This window comes from Chroicocephalus ridibundus, chromosome 3 (assembly GCF_963924245.1).
Source record: "Chroicocephalus ridibundus chromosome 3, bChrRid1.1, whole genome shotgun sequence".
Lineage (NCBI taxonomy): Eukaryota > Metazoa > Chordata > Aves > Charadriiformes > Laridae > Chroicocephalus > Chroicocephalus ridibundus.
Window position 1 is genome coordinate 86,678,726 of NC_086286.1, and position 16,710 is coordinate 86,695,435.

At 36.9% G+C, this 16,710-nt stretch overlaps 1 protein-coding gene across 9 annotated transcripts in view; it reads left to right on the forward strand.

The window, feature by feature from the left end:
* Positions 1-16,710, forward strand: part of EPHA7 (EPH receptor A7) — a 217,069-nt gene that overhangs the window by 59,670 nt on the left and 140,689 nt on the right. For all 9 annotated transcript variants that reach the window (XM_063329956.1, XM_063329951.1, XM_063329954.1 and 6 more), the window contains exon 5: positions 805-1,140. In XM_063329956.1, coding sequence (XP_063186026.1) covers positions 805-1,140 — 336 coding nt within the window. The remainder of the gene's footprint in view (positions 1-804; positions 1,141-16,710) is intronic.

The following is a 16,710-nucleotide window of genomic DNA, read 5'->3' on the forward strand; positions in this document are numbered from 1 at the left end:
TAGTTTCGGTCGGCTTTTCCTATATTTGAAAAATACATTTACAACAGTAAATGAGATTGAAAGGCACAGGGGAAAAAAGTTGACAGTGAATATAGAATCAGCATAAATATAATTTTCGTATTTGCTTGATATAACATTGGAAAACATTGCGTGTTGGGTAAGTGTGTAATTCATCGTAATAGGTAGAATACAGGCATAGTCTTCCCATGGCTGTAAAATTGTTGTAGACAATGTGCTTTATGTGATAAAATACCAAAATGAGTAACATGAAAAATGAAAAGTAACCTGTGTGGATCTGAGCTTTGATTGAACTGTAATTGGATCTGGCTTAACCTTCTAGCTGCAAATAGACTAGCCTACACAGGTTGGTGGTTCAAATAGTGGAAGCCTCCTAAATCCAAAGCAGCACCAAATGTCTCTAAATCATATCAGAGCTGATAACAAAGGACCAGATGCAGTTGCTGCAGTACACGTAGAAGAGACAAACAAATCCCACAGTTGGGAAAACTATAAAAGGCAAACTTTAAGGTACATTAACCAATCCTTTTAATTGCACAGAAGAAAAATGGCTAAAGTCAGTTGCAGTAAATATACGGACAATTGTTATTCTGATGCCTTAATGGAAAATAAATAAATCCCTTGCCAAGTGAGTTCAAGGAAGCTTTTACGCAGCCTGTACTAAAAACAATGAAATGTTTATGCGAAGAAAAATGCTTCAACTATTTTCTGTCTCAGTAATTAAAAAACTACATGGCCCACTGTGGTTCTGTGCAATTACCCTGGGCTTTTTTGTGTGTTACATAGGACCTCCATCTGCACCACAGAACCTCATTTTCAATATCAACCAGACGACTGTAAGTTTGGAGTGGAGTCCTCCTGCTGACAACGGGGGAAGAAATGATGTGACCTACCGTGTTTTGTGCAAGAGGTGCAGCTGGGAGCAGGGCGAATGTGTTCCCTGTGGGAGTAACATTGGATATATGCCCCAGCAAACTGGATTAGTAGATAACTATGTCACTGTCATGGACCTGCTAGCTCATGCTAACTACACGTTTGAAGTTGAAGCTGTGAATGGGGTTTCTGACTTGAGTCGTTCCCAGAGGCTTTTTGCAGCTGTCAGTATTACCACCGGTCAAGCAGGTAAGTTTTCATCACTTATGAATCTCAACACTGTGAGACTGAGAGAAACTGGGAACATGCAAACTACAGATGCAGTAAATAAGGAGCATGTTTGGTGTGTTCTGGCTCATTAATCTTTTCACCTTGCCAACTACTTAATTTGAGTTTATACTATTTCATGATAACCTGTCCTGTTTCTTGGCCTCAGGATTACTTTCAGAATGCATTCACGAAAGACTTAAAGAAGACATACAGCTTTGTTACTAAATAGATTTTCTTAACTCTACAACTTTTTTTTTTTTCCTTACGTCATTTTAAGTCATTCCCTAGTATTTGAAGAAAAAAAAAGTACATGTGACAGTCCTGTGCAGGCTTCCATTCTGAATTTTTTAAACCTGTATGGGAGTCCTAGGTCACTGGAAGATGATTTGGATATCTGATGGTGTTTTCAGTGTTAATATTTTCCCTCAAGATAATGTTTCTAATTTATCTTATATTTCCAGATATTTGATTATGAGATTCAGTAAGAATGTGATGATTATTCTTTGTTTCTTCTACTTATCATAATCTGACAGGTGAAATGTCAGGGAAAATAAAATCAAACTAGCATATCACCCCAGGGGAAAAAAGGGCATTAGTTGTCTGCATGCTGAGTGAAAAAAAAAAGAATTCTCTCATTTAGGTTTCTGAAATGACGAGTTGCTTGCTGATAAAAATTACAGGCCTCTGAATCTACAACAGCGCGCTGTGGGCTTTAAGAGAGGATAGTAAAACTAACCTTTTATACATCGAACAAAAGATCTTAAACTGAACATTAATTGCAAGATCTGGCTTCTGAAGAAATACCTTAAAAGAAAATATGTGAATAACTGATTCTTGCTGTAAGAACAGCTAACCAACATTTTAAAGGATACTTCATACTTACATTTTGGAACAAATTTTACTTATTGTGATCAAGCTATTCTTTTTTTAGTGCAGTAGAAATGAACCCCTATTGTAATGCTTTGAACTGAGGACAAACTCACTGTACAAGGGCAATGAGTAGATAGGAAAAACTGTAGTTATTTTGCACTTTCAAGATGGTCATCTCAAAAAAAAAAAAAGAAAAAAAGAAAAAAAGCACAAGAAATTTACTTCAAACCCTTCCCTCCCCCCCTACAAACCTAGAACGGTTCATATAATTGTTAAAGTTAGGCTGGAATATTTATGGGATATTTAATTTCCCCATAGTGCTTTCCTGGATACCAAATGCACATTTTATATTATTTTGGAACCATCCCCGCGACTGAAAGGATTGGTCTCTGTGCTCATTCAGTTCTTGGAGTTTACGATGAGATTTTGCGCACAGAGAACTTACCCTGAAACTATTTTTGCACCACAGATTGTATTATTTTGGCACCTTGATTTTTCATCTTTAAAATAATTCTCCATAATTTTTCAGACATGCACAGTGGGACAGTGTTCTCCTCTCTGTGGATGTCTGTAGAAAACTACCACACAAAGAAGAGGATTTGGACTTTTTCGTATTTAGCTAAATCAAATTGACTTGACTTTATGTGCTTTGATTGTTCAATGACACACAGGGTAAAGGAAGAGGCTGTGCAATGTGGTGGCTAGTATCACATCTCAGGGAGATGAAAAAGCCTTAATCAGAAGTTTGTTGTGTTATCCCCAAGACAATTCATTATAGTTAATTCTCTCGTGTTCTCATAGTCATAGATTTATAGGGTTTTTCAGGCCGGAAGACATAATACCGTTGTCCTGTGTTATCCTATAAGTAACACAAGCTACATGATTTTGTGAAATGATCCTCACATCAAGGCCAAAGATGTTAGTGAAACTATAGCTAGCATGTATATTAGAGACAACAACTAGACTTTACCTAGTGATTTCAAGTAATGGAAAAACCTTCACCTACATGAGTATTGTAAGAGCGTGCAGCAGGAAGCAGGAGACTTGACTGTTCCTTCCCTGCTCTCCAGTTTGCTGGGGGATTATGCACAGGCGAGCGTTTCCCTGTGCTACAGAAGCTGACGCTATCACTGTTGAGAGAAAGGGTACTCGTACAACTGAATCTTTGTCTGTTTTGCACTTCTGAATATCAGGATTTAAAGGCTTCCAGTTGGGCATCTAAAAGGAATATACATAGGAAACAGATTTTATTTTTTTTCGGGGGGTGGGGGTAGGGGTGGTGGCAAATGGCTTTAAGCTCTCTCTGTTGCAGTTTTCTCTGTCTGTAAAATGAAGGTAACCCTTACCTTTCCTAACCAAGCTCTTCAAGACTTTCTGATTAAAAGTTACATATAAATGCAGCATTTTTTTCACCATGGGTTACAAAATTCATGTTAAAGAAAATACAGTCTTTCAGAAAAAAATGCATTCACCAAAAGGAAAGACCTCTTTTACATTATTTTTGCAACAGCATGTTTTGGATCGTAATGCTGATTTCTTTGGTTTCTCAAGGAGGAAAATATTTTAGGTGGAACAGATTGATGACTATAATTGAACAGAAAGAGACTGGTTGCTCAAAGGAGACTGTTATGCTTCTGTGCTCCTGTTTTATTTTACCATGGAGAGAAAGAAAATGTTGGATTTATTTATAGCCAAGTAAACTAGGATTCATGCAGCTCTCATTTGTTACTGTGTGACTGTTCTATACTTTTGGCAAAAATGACTTTTTCTATGCCCATATTGCTTTTTATGTGTGTAAATGTGTCTAACTAAACCTTCTTCACATGTTATTATGCTAGCACAATAGGTGGCTATATATAATTACTGGGTTCACCAGTTGCACAGAGGCTTGCAGTGAGATTTTCCCTTTGTAGTTTTGGTTTAATTGAATTGATCCTTTGTGGCTATATTCACAAAATTCAAATCATTGTGTAATGATAACAGGAAATTATTGATAAAAGAATGGCGTTATGGAATATATTCAGTGTTTCTTCACCCACATGTAACAAGCTTCTGATGAGACAAAGAGAGCATGTCACAGAAAAGAGCCAGGTGGTTGATAAAAAACTATTTATGTTTGTGGAAATAATACAATAAAATGACTGCAAGTGGGTAGGTAGCATTTCGCATTGCTCACATATATACATATGACACATCGCTATTCATTCCTTGTGTTAAAAAGACTTTGTGACTAGGCTATCAGTTGTCATATGGCATATTTTTTATGCTGCAGCCAAGAACTATGAGGCTTTTTGTTTTGCTTTGTTTTGTTTTTTGACAAAAGCATGAAAGAACTGAGCTGGAATCAGAGGTAAAAGATTAAGTGCGCTAAGTCCCCCAGGAGTAAACCATCTTGTTTCATATCTTGCCTATCCAACATCACATAAAGAATACAGGATGTCATGCCAGTATTGCAAGCTGATCTATGTGAACTCCTGCATCCTTGTAGAATTCAGATTTAAATGTGACTAAGCCCCAGTTATAACAGGTGAATGTACTGTAGAGCTGCACCTGGCAAACAGCTGACAAACACTACCTTTGCAAGCTTATTGAATGGTTGTTTACCAAAGATAAAATTTACCACTTCCGTAATAAGACACTCACCTTTCGGTGGTACTGGTAATTCCTTTTGATCCATCAAATTATTTTCCAAATTTTACATTTTTTCCATACAACACTCAAAAGGCTAATGGAATCAAGTGGGTTTCACAGCAGATGAATATTTGTGGATTTTGGCATTTATGCACTTTCAAACCTTTAAAAAAATATGTTCCAATAACAAATGTATATTTTTTCAGTTGACACTTTTGCAAAGATAGTGTGTTTTTAAAAATATTTTTCTACATCTTTTCCTCTGGAATTTATCTGAATGGACAGCGGCCTGGTCTGTGATAAAGGGTGATATTCACCCAACCTAGCCTGACTTTAAGAAAACTTAAGATAGGCTGGATGAATCCCAACGTTTATCAGGGTTTGAGAAAATTTAAGTGTCTATCCTGAGCCAGTTTGAGTTGCCTTTATAGTCAACGGAAAGAAAAAATCATATCCATGGGGACGCTCATCATGTCTTATTACCGTAACCAAACATGACAAACAAAAGTTAAAATGTAATGCCAATACCTGTTCCTAAATGCACTCTCTGTTGTTATGCAGGGAGCATTTGCTAATGCTCGCTGCTGCTTCACAGCAAGAGAAAGGTGCCCCACAGCACTCTTAGGTGATGGTGTGCCTTCAGATGCACTTAATGCTGACAAGTTGAAGTAGTTAAAAAACCCTGAATCAAGGCTTACTCTTGAAAAACGTTTTTTAGTAACAATTTATTTTGTATATGTTGATTTGCTTTTCCATTTTTTTTACATCTTAGAGTTCAATTTTCAGACCTTTTCCTACAAAAAAAAAGAAAAAAAACCCAAAAAACCAAAAAACCAGATCCCCATATTTACAGTTTAAAAAAAAAAAACAAAAACAAAAGGAACTGAGTTTTTCAAAGTTGTATTGTCACTGGAACTTGGACAAACAAACCTCACATTACATGCTATAAAATCATGATTGTTAGCACCAGTACTGTTGCTTTACACAGCAAGAAGAAATGTTTGAATGCATGAAGGAAACAAGCCATCCCTTATGTAAAGCTGTGTGATGGGTTCTGCCTTTCTTAGGTACTTCCGAAGTCTTTCTACACAGGCGAGACACTTCGCATTCTCCTCTGTTCTACATTCTCCTTCCGTTGTTGCTCCTCATCATTTTTTCTCTTCTTTGCTTCACTTTGCAGTTTCCCCAGCTCTCAATTATCTGTACTCATTTTTTAAAGTCTCCTCTTTCATAGTCTCTGCACTATTGACCACCTACTTGTTTCCTGTTCCCTGTCAGTCTCACTTAAGCCTGACTTTTCCTCAGCGATGAGCTGTCCCCCAGCAGAGGCAGCAATCAAGAAGATTTATGCCTGTGGCTTCCCCAGTCGCTTTGACCTTACCATTCTAGTTCTCTTCTCACTTCTCACCTTTCTCCAAACCATTTTGGTGTCTTCCCATTCTGTCGCCAAGTTGTTTTAATCTACCTTCATCTACGCCTTCCATCCAATGTTCACTGCTGGTGATACGTGACGGCTTATTACAAATAGCTTCAGCGTTCAACCGAACATTGCTTCTATGTTTTCCCATTTCAATGGACTTCCTTTAGCTTCAGGTTTCGTTTGATATTTCCTGCTAGTGACTTTACTTTTTGAGCTATACCTCATCTTCTAGCCTTCAACTGTAGATCAGCTTTCCCACATTGATATGGCTACATCATCTGTATATGTATTTAAAAACAATGTTTTATGTACAAAGAATTGCAATATAAAAATAATGTTTTTCTTTTCTTGTTTTACCAAATGTGTTCCACCTGTTGAGCTGGGAGAACTATTTTATATAAAAAGTCACTTTTCAAAACTAATATTCCCTAACTGCTTTCATGAAACCGTGGTTTTTAGAAACATATATGTTACAATGACTGTATTTTGGTTTACCATTTTGCTTGGTTTATTTAATGGGAGCTGCAAAGAAGTCAGTACTTGTTATTAATAATATTTAAGATACATTTTAATCTGTTTTAACTACTTTCTAGACCAGCAAGCAGGCAGCATAGTTCTGTAAGTGTTCTGTACTCCATGGCCACCAACTGAAAAGGGTAAAACTAGAATAGAAATTAATTACATGTGGTAGTTATTATTCTTCCAGTTTTTTACATGTCTTTTCAGTACATTTAAAAAATGGATTGGGTTATTTCTGTGGAGCTAAGACTGCCTATTGATCTGCAAACACATTACCCTGGGCTAATATAACAGATATTTTGATGGGAGGCAGTAACTGAATTTGTGCCTGAATTAAACTGATGGATAAAAACTTGATAAGAATTCCAGTCTCTGTACAGCAAATACCATCAGATCAGGGAAAGCAGTTTGTTCATCCATTGATCGTATCAGGTCATATTTAATGCAGTGAAATCCACAAGGTTATAGAGATACTGTAGAATTGCTAGGTTGGGGCATTATTGTAAGATTGCTAAATGTTAATTTTTTTTAAGATTTTCACAAAGAAGTAATCATCTGTATAGGATAAAATGTGGTATGGCATACATGATATTTGACAGCTTTGATAATATTTTATATGATACCTATACAGAATATATTATATATATATAAATTTATAATGGCAAGCAATGTGTTTTACCAGAAAACTTACTGCAGAAAAGCCAAGTGGTAGCAAGTAATTTTTTCTAATATCTAGGTCTATTTTTTTTTCTAATATTTTTCGTTGAAAGATAAGAGAAAGCAAGAAAGCAGATGTTAGCTGTGTTGCTTAGGGTCTGATCCTGCACCGCTGAAGTCAATGGAGGTTTTGTCATTGACTTCAATAGGAGCAGGATTTGAACCTTATGCTCTCTCAGAACACACAGGAACCAAAGCAATGGGCACTCTGTCATCCTGAAAAGAAACTTTAATCTCATATCGCATTTTGATTCTGACTGTAGCAGGTTTTTGCACATCAGTTTGTGGCTGAATGCCATTCAAATTATTATTATTTTTTTAGTATACTAAGAATATGATTTTTTTTTCCAAATGGGTATCAGAACTCTTGCTTGTCCAGCTCTACCATAAAAGATTTTTAGAAACAGATGTAATCATTTTTACTAAGAAAATAAGGAAGTTTTTCTAGTAAAGACTATGTGATTTTTACAATATTTAGAAATAAAAATAGTGGGAGGCTACACTCTAGTGTACACTGTAATGTACAAAGACAAAATAAAGCTTCCCCTTCGCAGAACCAAAGCTCTGAATTAGAAGTGGTCAATTTAAGCTTCTAAGTATGTTAAATGTTTGGTAGCAACCTGCTAGGAGAAACATGACAGCACAGGGCTATTAACTTCCCTGTGCGCTAAGCTGTTGAAATAGCAGATTATGTCACTGCAGTCAAATGTACACTACTAAAGCATAATTTCACCAGCTACACAACTAATAACTATGTACTTGAAGAAGAAAATGAGTGATATAAAGTACAATTTAGGCAAAGGAAGGAGAGATTGGTTTGCTAATGTGACACAAAGGACTAGGAACCACTTTTTCTTCTAATGTTACAAATGCGGGCTGGACATCTCCTCAATGTTTATGAGTTACGCTAATTGTCTTCTTAAAAGTAGTGACGAAAAATTAATCCTGACCTTGAAAAGAAAATATGTGTGTTAACATCACATTTTCTGTGGCCAATCCCAGACAGGTTTGAAAAATAAAAAAGCTCTGCTTGTGACACCTGCTGTGTGGGTTTTTAACCCCTCATAAATATGCCTGGTTTCTTCTTTCACTTCATCTATAGTTAGATTATTTCTTGTGGCCATAAGTCCTTTTGAACAGAGTAGAAACTAAATAGTAGTCCTTGAGCTTTATAGCACTCTTTGGTGACTCTTACACATAGTTCTGCAAAGAGCTGGCTGACCCCAAAGACTTTTAAGATACGTGGAGTACAAAGGCGAGAAATCGCTTGATACTTTTATGCACGGTGATTCACAGTCTAGTGCTAATTAAGTCATGTGCAAAGAAAGAATAATTCCATAGACCTTTGGTTTTTTGATCTGAGATACAGCAGAACTGTGTCTCAGATCTTCCTTTTTCTGCTTCCTGTGAACTGTACTATGGTAACCGGATGTGGATTTAGATAAGTGCTGAACACCATCAGTAGGATCTCATGAACTCAGTGTTATTTGTTTGGTATATTGGCCACACGTATCATTCTCTTACCAAAATAATGTCATTATGAAGAGTATGAAATGTAGGCAATTATTTGTCTGGAAACTTTAGAATTTCTATAGGAAATTCGTGGTGAATTCCATAGGAATTTTTTGGTGAAACACTATCGGCATGATACTGAGACCTAAGAGTAAAAGACAAATACAGTGTGAAAGCTGGCCAAAAGAAAGGCCTGCTCTGATTCTGTCATATATTGCTCAATGATATCTTTTGTTTGGTTGGTTGAGCTTTCTGTTTCCTATTTGTAGATAATAACAACACATAGCTGGCCTCATAAAAGCAGAAGGAAGATTTGGTTTTCAGTATTTACAAAACAGATTTAAACTCCTTCAGTGAACAAAACTGTGATATATTGATATTGTTAGTACGGAATAATACATAGTTTTTTAATTAATCTAGCCAATACCCACTGTTCTCATGAGTTCTGAGATCTTACTTCAGTACAGTGTAATTTAGTATCAAGGTGTTTCATTTCTTTGTTATTTTGCCTAGAAAGAGAAAAAAAATCAAAGAAAGTAAGTGTGATCGTATTTGTGGCACAGACAGACATTAGAAGTTTTGTTCCTGAATTTCCCAATATTTCCTGGTTTGTTTCAGACCTTTTGAAGCATTCAAGTACCATTGTCATTACAACAAACAAAACCCTCTAAGCGCACAGATGCTTTTTCTATGAGAAAGGAGCATCACTACTGAAAGGCACTATTGCAAGTGCAGAAGTGCCACTAAATGTGAAATCCTAATTGAGGTTGTATGTAGTAAATTAAAAAAAAAATTCTTTAACACTAACATCTCTATAGAGTGAAGCATTTGATGACAGCATGGCATGGAGCCAGCCTGTTGTAATGACTCCTGTGGTAATCTTTAAAAGAGAAAAGATAGCTTGTACAAGGAGAGCTAAAGAAGTTTCTCCATTAAGCTTAAATGATGGAATAGCTAAACGTGCAACTTCTAGATGGGAGAGATTCCTCACACTAGTTCCTATTTAACAGCTGGAAGACCTTTGTGGTGAGTCTATCACAGCTAGTGTGGTTAGTATGCCAAAAATGCACTGCAGGAAGGGATGAAGAACATCTTGAATCAAGAGCTTCCTTAAAGCAAGTTTCAAGCCCACCGCTCTAGGGATGAGGTTCAGTCTCATAATTAACTGTCTAGAAAGAGATGCCATGTAGATTTGTCCAGCATTTTAAGACAGTGTATTTCCAGTTTGCTTTATATACGTATTCTCATTAGAAACAGAGTCAGAGATTCCGCTGCTGCTCTTTTAAAACAGATCGTATTTTATCCAGTTACTTATTTTTTCATTTATTGCATATGCCAGCAAGCCTGCTTTTTTTAGAAGGAAAAATGGAGTTTTGGCTAAACGGGCCCTCAGGTGAAAAATACAAATCTCCCCTTTCTGGCCTGTGGCCTTCTGGCAGTTTAGGGAGTATTAGTGGCCCAAGAATGAATGGTTCACTTCTGGCAGGTAAGGGTGAAGATAGCTGAGATGGTTTGGAAAGTCAGGGCAAAATAAAGGTCTGTGAAGAGCTAGGCTTGATCTTTCTAATGCTACTGGAGTAATGAGAAGAGGGGACATCTTCCCTAACAGAAGTAGCCATTTCTAACTTACACACTATGACAGCTCCATGGGTGGCAGCAGATTTTTCAGTGCTGGAATAGTCTGGGTAATTAATAAGTCTGGATAGTTTTTGCCATCTCTGACACGTTGCTGCCCTATGTAGTTTCTTCTGCTTTGCTTGTGACAGAACCAGCCCTGCCTCCATAGGGCATAGTCCTAATGGAACAGTTATATCTACTACTCTTCAGTGTATGAATTGTTTTTTTACAGTTTGGCATTTCTGTAGTCTTTCCCCATGATAGTCAAAATATATCATTGAATCTATTTCCAGAGGAAATTCTCAGGGCAATTTGCTGAGGAAGCCATGGTTGAAGGCTGCAAATTGACAACAATAAAAGTGTTATCCCGAGTTCAATAGTTAATGTTAAGATAGGAGATGCTGATTATCTTTTTCTTTGCTTCGTTAGTGATGAATGGAAGCAAATTTGATGCAGACAGCAATCTGGTGGAATGATGCAGAGCTATCTATGAAAACATCTGTACTAATCCACCAATGCAGTAAATTATAGCTACAAGCAAAAGACATTGATCCAAGAGGATCATTAACAGCTTTAACCAACTGATCCAAGTAATAGGGTAAATGAGAGAACATTATCAAGATCTGATTTTTACAGCTGTCAACTACAATTGCTAAAACATGGTTACCACTTTCTCTCAATTTCAACCATTTTATGACTTAAGTTTAGTATATTCTATTGTAGGCAGCCAACAAGGATCAATTATGTAGCAAAATACGCAGGAAAAAATTGCCCAGCTATCATGCACTCCATTTACCAGGAGGTCAGTCACAAAGGGAGAGATAATTGCTGCAAGCCAGCAAAATTAATCGGGGATGAGCCAGAAAGGATGATGTATGTTCTGTGACAAAGTACGTGACAGAGATGTACGCGTAAACCTGTAGCTGCTTGCCTTGTTGAGGACACAAGGACAAGAGAAGGAGACCTGTGAAAAACAATTAGCATGGCTTCAGAGTGAGCAATTCTTAATTATCCATAACATGTCGACATCAGATAATTACTGTCCCAATTTTTAACAATATTTGGTCATTAACTACAGTAGAATAGGGAAGATCAAGAACAGAGCCATTTGTCGTGAGCTACGTGTTACATAACGGTGTCTGCATGTGAACATAAGTCAACTAAATCACGCTCATGATAATGACCCAGAAATCTTCTTATTGTGGGACCAATACGAGTGTCCTAAATTCGAGCTTATAACAAGCTGCATTTTGTGTTTCCATAAGGTAGGTTGTTTGTGATAGCAACCCACAAAGTAAAGCAGGCTTTAATGACAGCTGTAGTTGAAACTTGCTGCTTTTTTCGTCTCTACATTTACATTTTCAGGATCCACATGTGCTGAAACACAGAAAACTGTCAGAAAAATTATTCACAGAGCTGCTGGTAGTTTTCTAATGTTAATGAAAGAAATCTTAGAAGTGCAGAATGGGATGTTTCGTATCTTCTGTCTGGTTTCTGCCATATACAGGGACACAGAAAGGAAAAGAGAGGGAGAGATGTGCACACACATGCACACATACACATGCACACATGTAGCTTAATCTCTTTTTAATCTTACTTTCTTCTAGCCTGTTAATGTATTTTTCAGAATTTTTAAGCCAGATCTCACTTCCTCTGAAGTGAGTTTAAGACTGTAAGGGACCAGGTCCTGTCACTGTGAGTTTTAGCTTTTCTTTTTAAAGATGAGCCTCCTAAACGTTTACCTACATTTCAACAACTTCTTGTACACAATTAGCCATTGAATCCATGGTTACCTCTCACAAGTATGCATTTGCAGCAGCAGACCCTTCAGTTCCTGTATCTCCCATCTCATACCTGCTGATGGATCTATTTACCATCTCTCCTTTCAACCTTTTCTGTCTGTTTGTCACCTAAGGATTCCTCTTTTTTGAGTACTTTATTTCCTAATGCATCACGGAGCACTTGTTTTTTTTTTCTGTAGTGCCCAAGCTCCTTTCAGGCAGTAGTGGCTGAGTCAGCAGGCCGGATTCAGAGCTAGTAAAGCTGGATGCTTATGTGGAGAAATGCCATTTACTTCACTAAAGAGTCTATTTAAGTTCATAGAGCCTCTAATCATGGCTGTGAAATGAGGAATTGGATGTTAATATTTCAGAGCCAATACTCTAATGATCTGTCTCTGTGGACCTCCTGTGGAATTATTCCAAATATTCCCTTGTGTAGCTGAGATCAAAATTTCACCCTTAGTTCTAATTTTTTGTGTTACAGCTTAACGGTAATGAAGAGGGAGAGGTGTCATTGCTCTGTTATGTAGAGTTAATCACATGAAGCATTTTAGGGCTAAACGTTCTGCTCTTTGATGTTGGCATTAAACATTAGCATTTAAATCTTTGGTGGATATTTACATTGTTGTAGTCAGTGGAGATTGATAGGTTTCTTTAGGGAGTGATTTGGAACAGGAGCCAAATTTAGGAATTGTGCATTGACTCGTCCTTAATTACAGAGGAAGCTTTAGATTACCTTCCCTATTTAGCCACCTAAATTAACTGCCAAAAGTTGATGACATGAATGCCCTCTTCCTCCCACCCCCGCATATGCAAATGTTATTTTCTGCCACAATGTTAACATTAAATATTTACATGCTTCTATTTATTTTCAAGAAAATACTAACCAAGGAAGCAAATTTAAAAATAATTTATTTTCTTCAGGGTTTTAAAACTCCTTAAAAATAACTTGCTTGTCCTATTAGTAGTTCATGTTATTAAGACTTGTCGAAGCTTTTTACCATTGACTGATTAACTAAGGTGCTTAGTGAGGATATACATATACAGGTGTGTCTTAAAAACAGGGATATTTCACTTGATTGCAGTTAATGTTAAATTGCATTAATGTTAAAAATGTATAATACTTGTTCTATGCTTTCTTTTTACTTTAATGCTAGTTAAGAGTCCCCATCAGGAGGGCTGCAGGTGCTTTGCAGTTTATCTTGCCTACAATAATGCACTGATCACCACTCATCAGTGTTATATACTTTTGTGTAAGCAATAAATTAACTCAGCCGTGCAGCGACACAGAACCATTACAAACAGATAACCTTCGATGAGCAATAAATAGAGCAAGTGAACTCCTTCACTGTCCTCCTGGGAGCCGTTTCTCAACCTTTGGCCTCACAGGTACCCCAGGTTCTCAGAATATTATCACATTCATGATGCTTTGGAGAGTAATTTCTAGATGGCAAAGAGGAAACTACCCTTAACACCTCTGCTGACTACAGCAGGGGTAAAGGATGGAAGTGATTTCTCAGACAGACAGGTCTCATCACATTTAGCAATCTATAGATCTAAATCAATAGCTCAAACTCCACTTGGATACTAGTAGGCAGGCAGTGAGACTCTAAAGAAGCTAATGTGTGTTCCCCGTTTACCAAAGCTGTGCCTACACAAAAGGGATCAGGGTCCATCCTTTGTTCTTGGCATGTCAGGGTTTGCGCTTGCAAAGTTAAACTTCTTTATCTCCCGGAACAGGGTGCCCACATTGAGATTGCCACAACTATGCCCAACTAGCTAACCATGCTAACAAATTAATAGTACGGACAAGCAGGTGTTCATACTCTATCCTCAACTCTATCACATTTTACTTTCCTAGATTAAGTTTATTAAGTTTATTGAGCTATATTCACAGTTTAGAAGGTCTACAAAATTTGATTTCTTATAAAATATTGTAATAGGCTAATCTCAATGTGATAAAACTATTCAGAAAGTTAGCACAGCTCCTTTTCTGGGTGAAGAGCCAAGCTGCCAACTGCGGTGAATTCGGTAAACTAGAACCATGCCTCTTTTTGTCACATGATCATATAAACTTCTGTGAATATAAAATACTCCCCCAGACGGGGAACAGTCATGGCTGGTATCATAAATTTTGTCTTTAAAAAAGGTTATGCTTTCCATTGGGCACACAGAAAGGGCTCCAGTTTGGAGTTCGCATTTTTGAAGTTTACATCCGTTTTCAGTACTCACTTAAATTTTCATTTCCAGTTCTCACCATGAAGCCTAGGGAAGGGAAAAACATTCAGAGGATGCAGAAAACAGTTTTGAATTTATTTATAAAACATGCGGAACTGTTGTTTCAAAATGTGGGAAAACACAAAGTATATTTTTTGGAGAAGAAATTCAGTAAAGGATTTTAAAAAAATTATCTTCTTGCCTATTTATGCTCTGATTCAAACTCAGTGGTAAGTTTTCTTTTAAACCTTGTCACTATCTAAGCCCTTGAAAATGGATATTTACTATTATTAAAGATAAAAATGGTGGCACAAAGTTGCTTTCCATTTAAATTCCACTGAACAGTCAGAATTATCCTAATATCACAACCTAGAGAGAGTTAGTACACATTAAAAAAAAAAAAAAATCAAAACCAAAAAAACAAACACTGAGAGAAGGTGGTAATTATTCAACTATCCATAATTATTCAACTATCCATTTTCATACATTTTAATAATCAGCTGTTACATCCAAAATAAGGTCATCTTGAAATTTTCTGTAAAAATATGGGATCTGGGAAATGCTTACCCATGTAAATAACTCTTATTTTTTTTTTTTTTTTTAGTAGGGAATAAATGCTTATGATTTTGCATAAACTAGCTGTAAAAAATGACTTGATCCTGGTTTGGGGTTTTGGTTGGGTTTGGGTTTTTTTTCTGCATTCAGAAATGCATTTAATGGTGTGTTTTGAACTTAATCAGTACATCTCAAGGGGAGCTTTGGTGTAAAAGGAGTGCAGTTTGACCCCTGTAGCTGTAGAAAGTAAGAGTCAGTGATTTCCATTAGACTGTATATCCCGCTGGGTAGTATCAGTTGCCCTTTTGTTATTGTAAGCTCTTTCTCTTACTTTCAGTGTTTAAATAAATATATTGAAGGTAAAGAGTTAATGACAAATTCAGGAAGTCTTGACTTAACGGTGATGAAGTGAGATGCATTTTGTGCCATTCAATGTACACAATTTATAACCCCGTTTGATTACCGCAGCATGTCCTCCGCCTGTAAGGATTGCACCCGGGGGACTAGTCAACTTATTAATTCATCACTTGCCGCCTTTTACGGTTGCAATACTCCTTTATGGCGTACAAGCAGAGAGATCTAGTAATCCGAAGGCTGCCAGCCGACTGGTTCCACTCTAGCTGACCCTTTGTCTGCAGGCACAATGCTGATAACTTTTCTCTGGGTTCCTCTTTCTCGGAGGCTGCGTTACCCTCCCGCCTTTTGTCTTATGATGGGAAAAAGCAGCCGGGGTTACTGCGACTTCCAGGGAGGAACGCCTTCCACAAGTTAACCTGTAGCTTTTTTAAGTGCCTTTTGATTTATCTGTCACCTGATCCATCACCAATGAATAATTTTCATGGAAGGTGCACTTTAATTACCTTCCCATTTGACTAGCATTATCATGCCCTATCTAGGTAATTAATCTCACGAAGTATCCAATTTCAGTCTTTATTGCTGGCAGGCAGGCCTTCTGAATTATATGTGCTTCAATGGGCATTGGGTCTGTTGTTAAACCAAATAGGCCATGAAACAAATTTTGGGTCCCTCTTTTTTCCTCTGGTTTTTTTTTTGGTGGTTGTGGTTTTTTTGGGTTTTTTTTGTTTGTTTTTTTTTTTTTTTTTAATGTGTCTGTAAGGATGTGATCTAGTTTCTTTGGGATTTGAACAATGTGTAGCAGGAAAGTGCACTGTTAGAAAATGGTGGCCAATACAAAAAGAATTAAAATAGTACAGATCATAAAAGTCGATCAGTCTCTGAAGAAATAGTTACCAGGTTGGGAAAATAGGTACTGAAAATAATAATTTTTTGCTCTTGAATAATGTATAGCTTTTACAGTAGGAACTCTGTATGCTGAAGAGTTACTTTGTAGAGCCGGTTTATCCAGAGGATAAATTTGTAGTCATCCTCCCAGTATCAGATTAGGGATTTGCAATTGTATTCAGTTTTCTGTTTCATTGCTCTGTGGGTGAAAGATAGACCTTTAAAAATGTACTGTTGAATGAGCAGATTAAATAACATGGTAATAAATTTGTACAAGAAATTATTCTTTTTTCTTATGCCCGTCATTAAAAATGGTGACGAGTTAAGCTATTTGGAAAGCTGAACAAAAATGCTGTCTCGGTGGGTTAAAAAAAAATAATAACATAGTGTGAATCTTTCATTCAGTTGCCTACACTTTAGACACTCTGTGTCTATTTTGGAAATTCCTTTGTAATTTTTCTGAAAGTG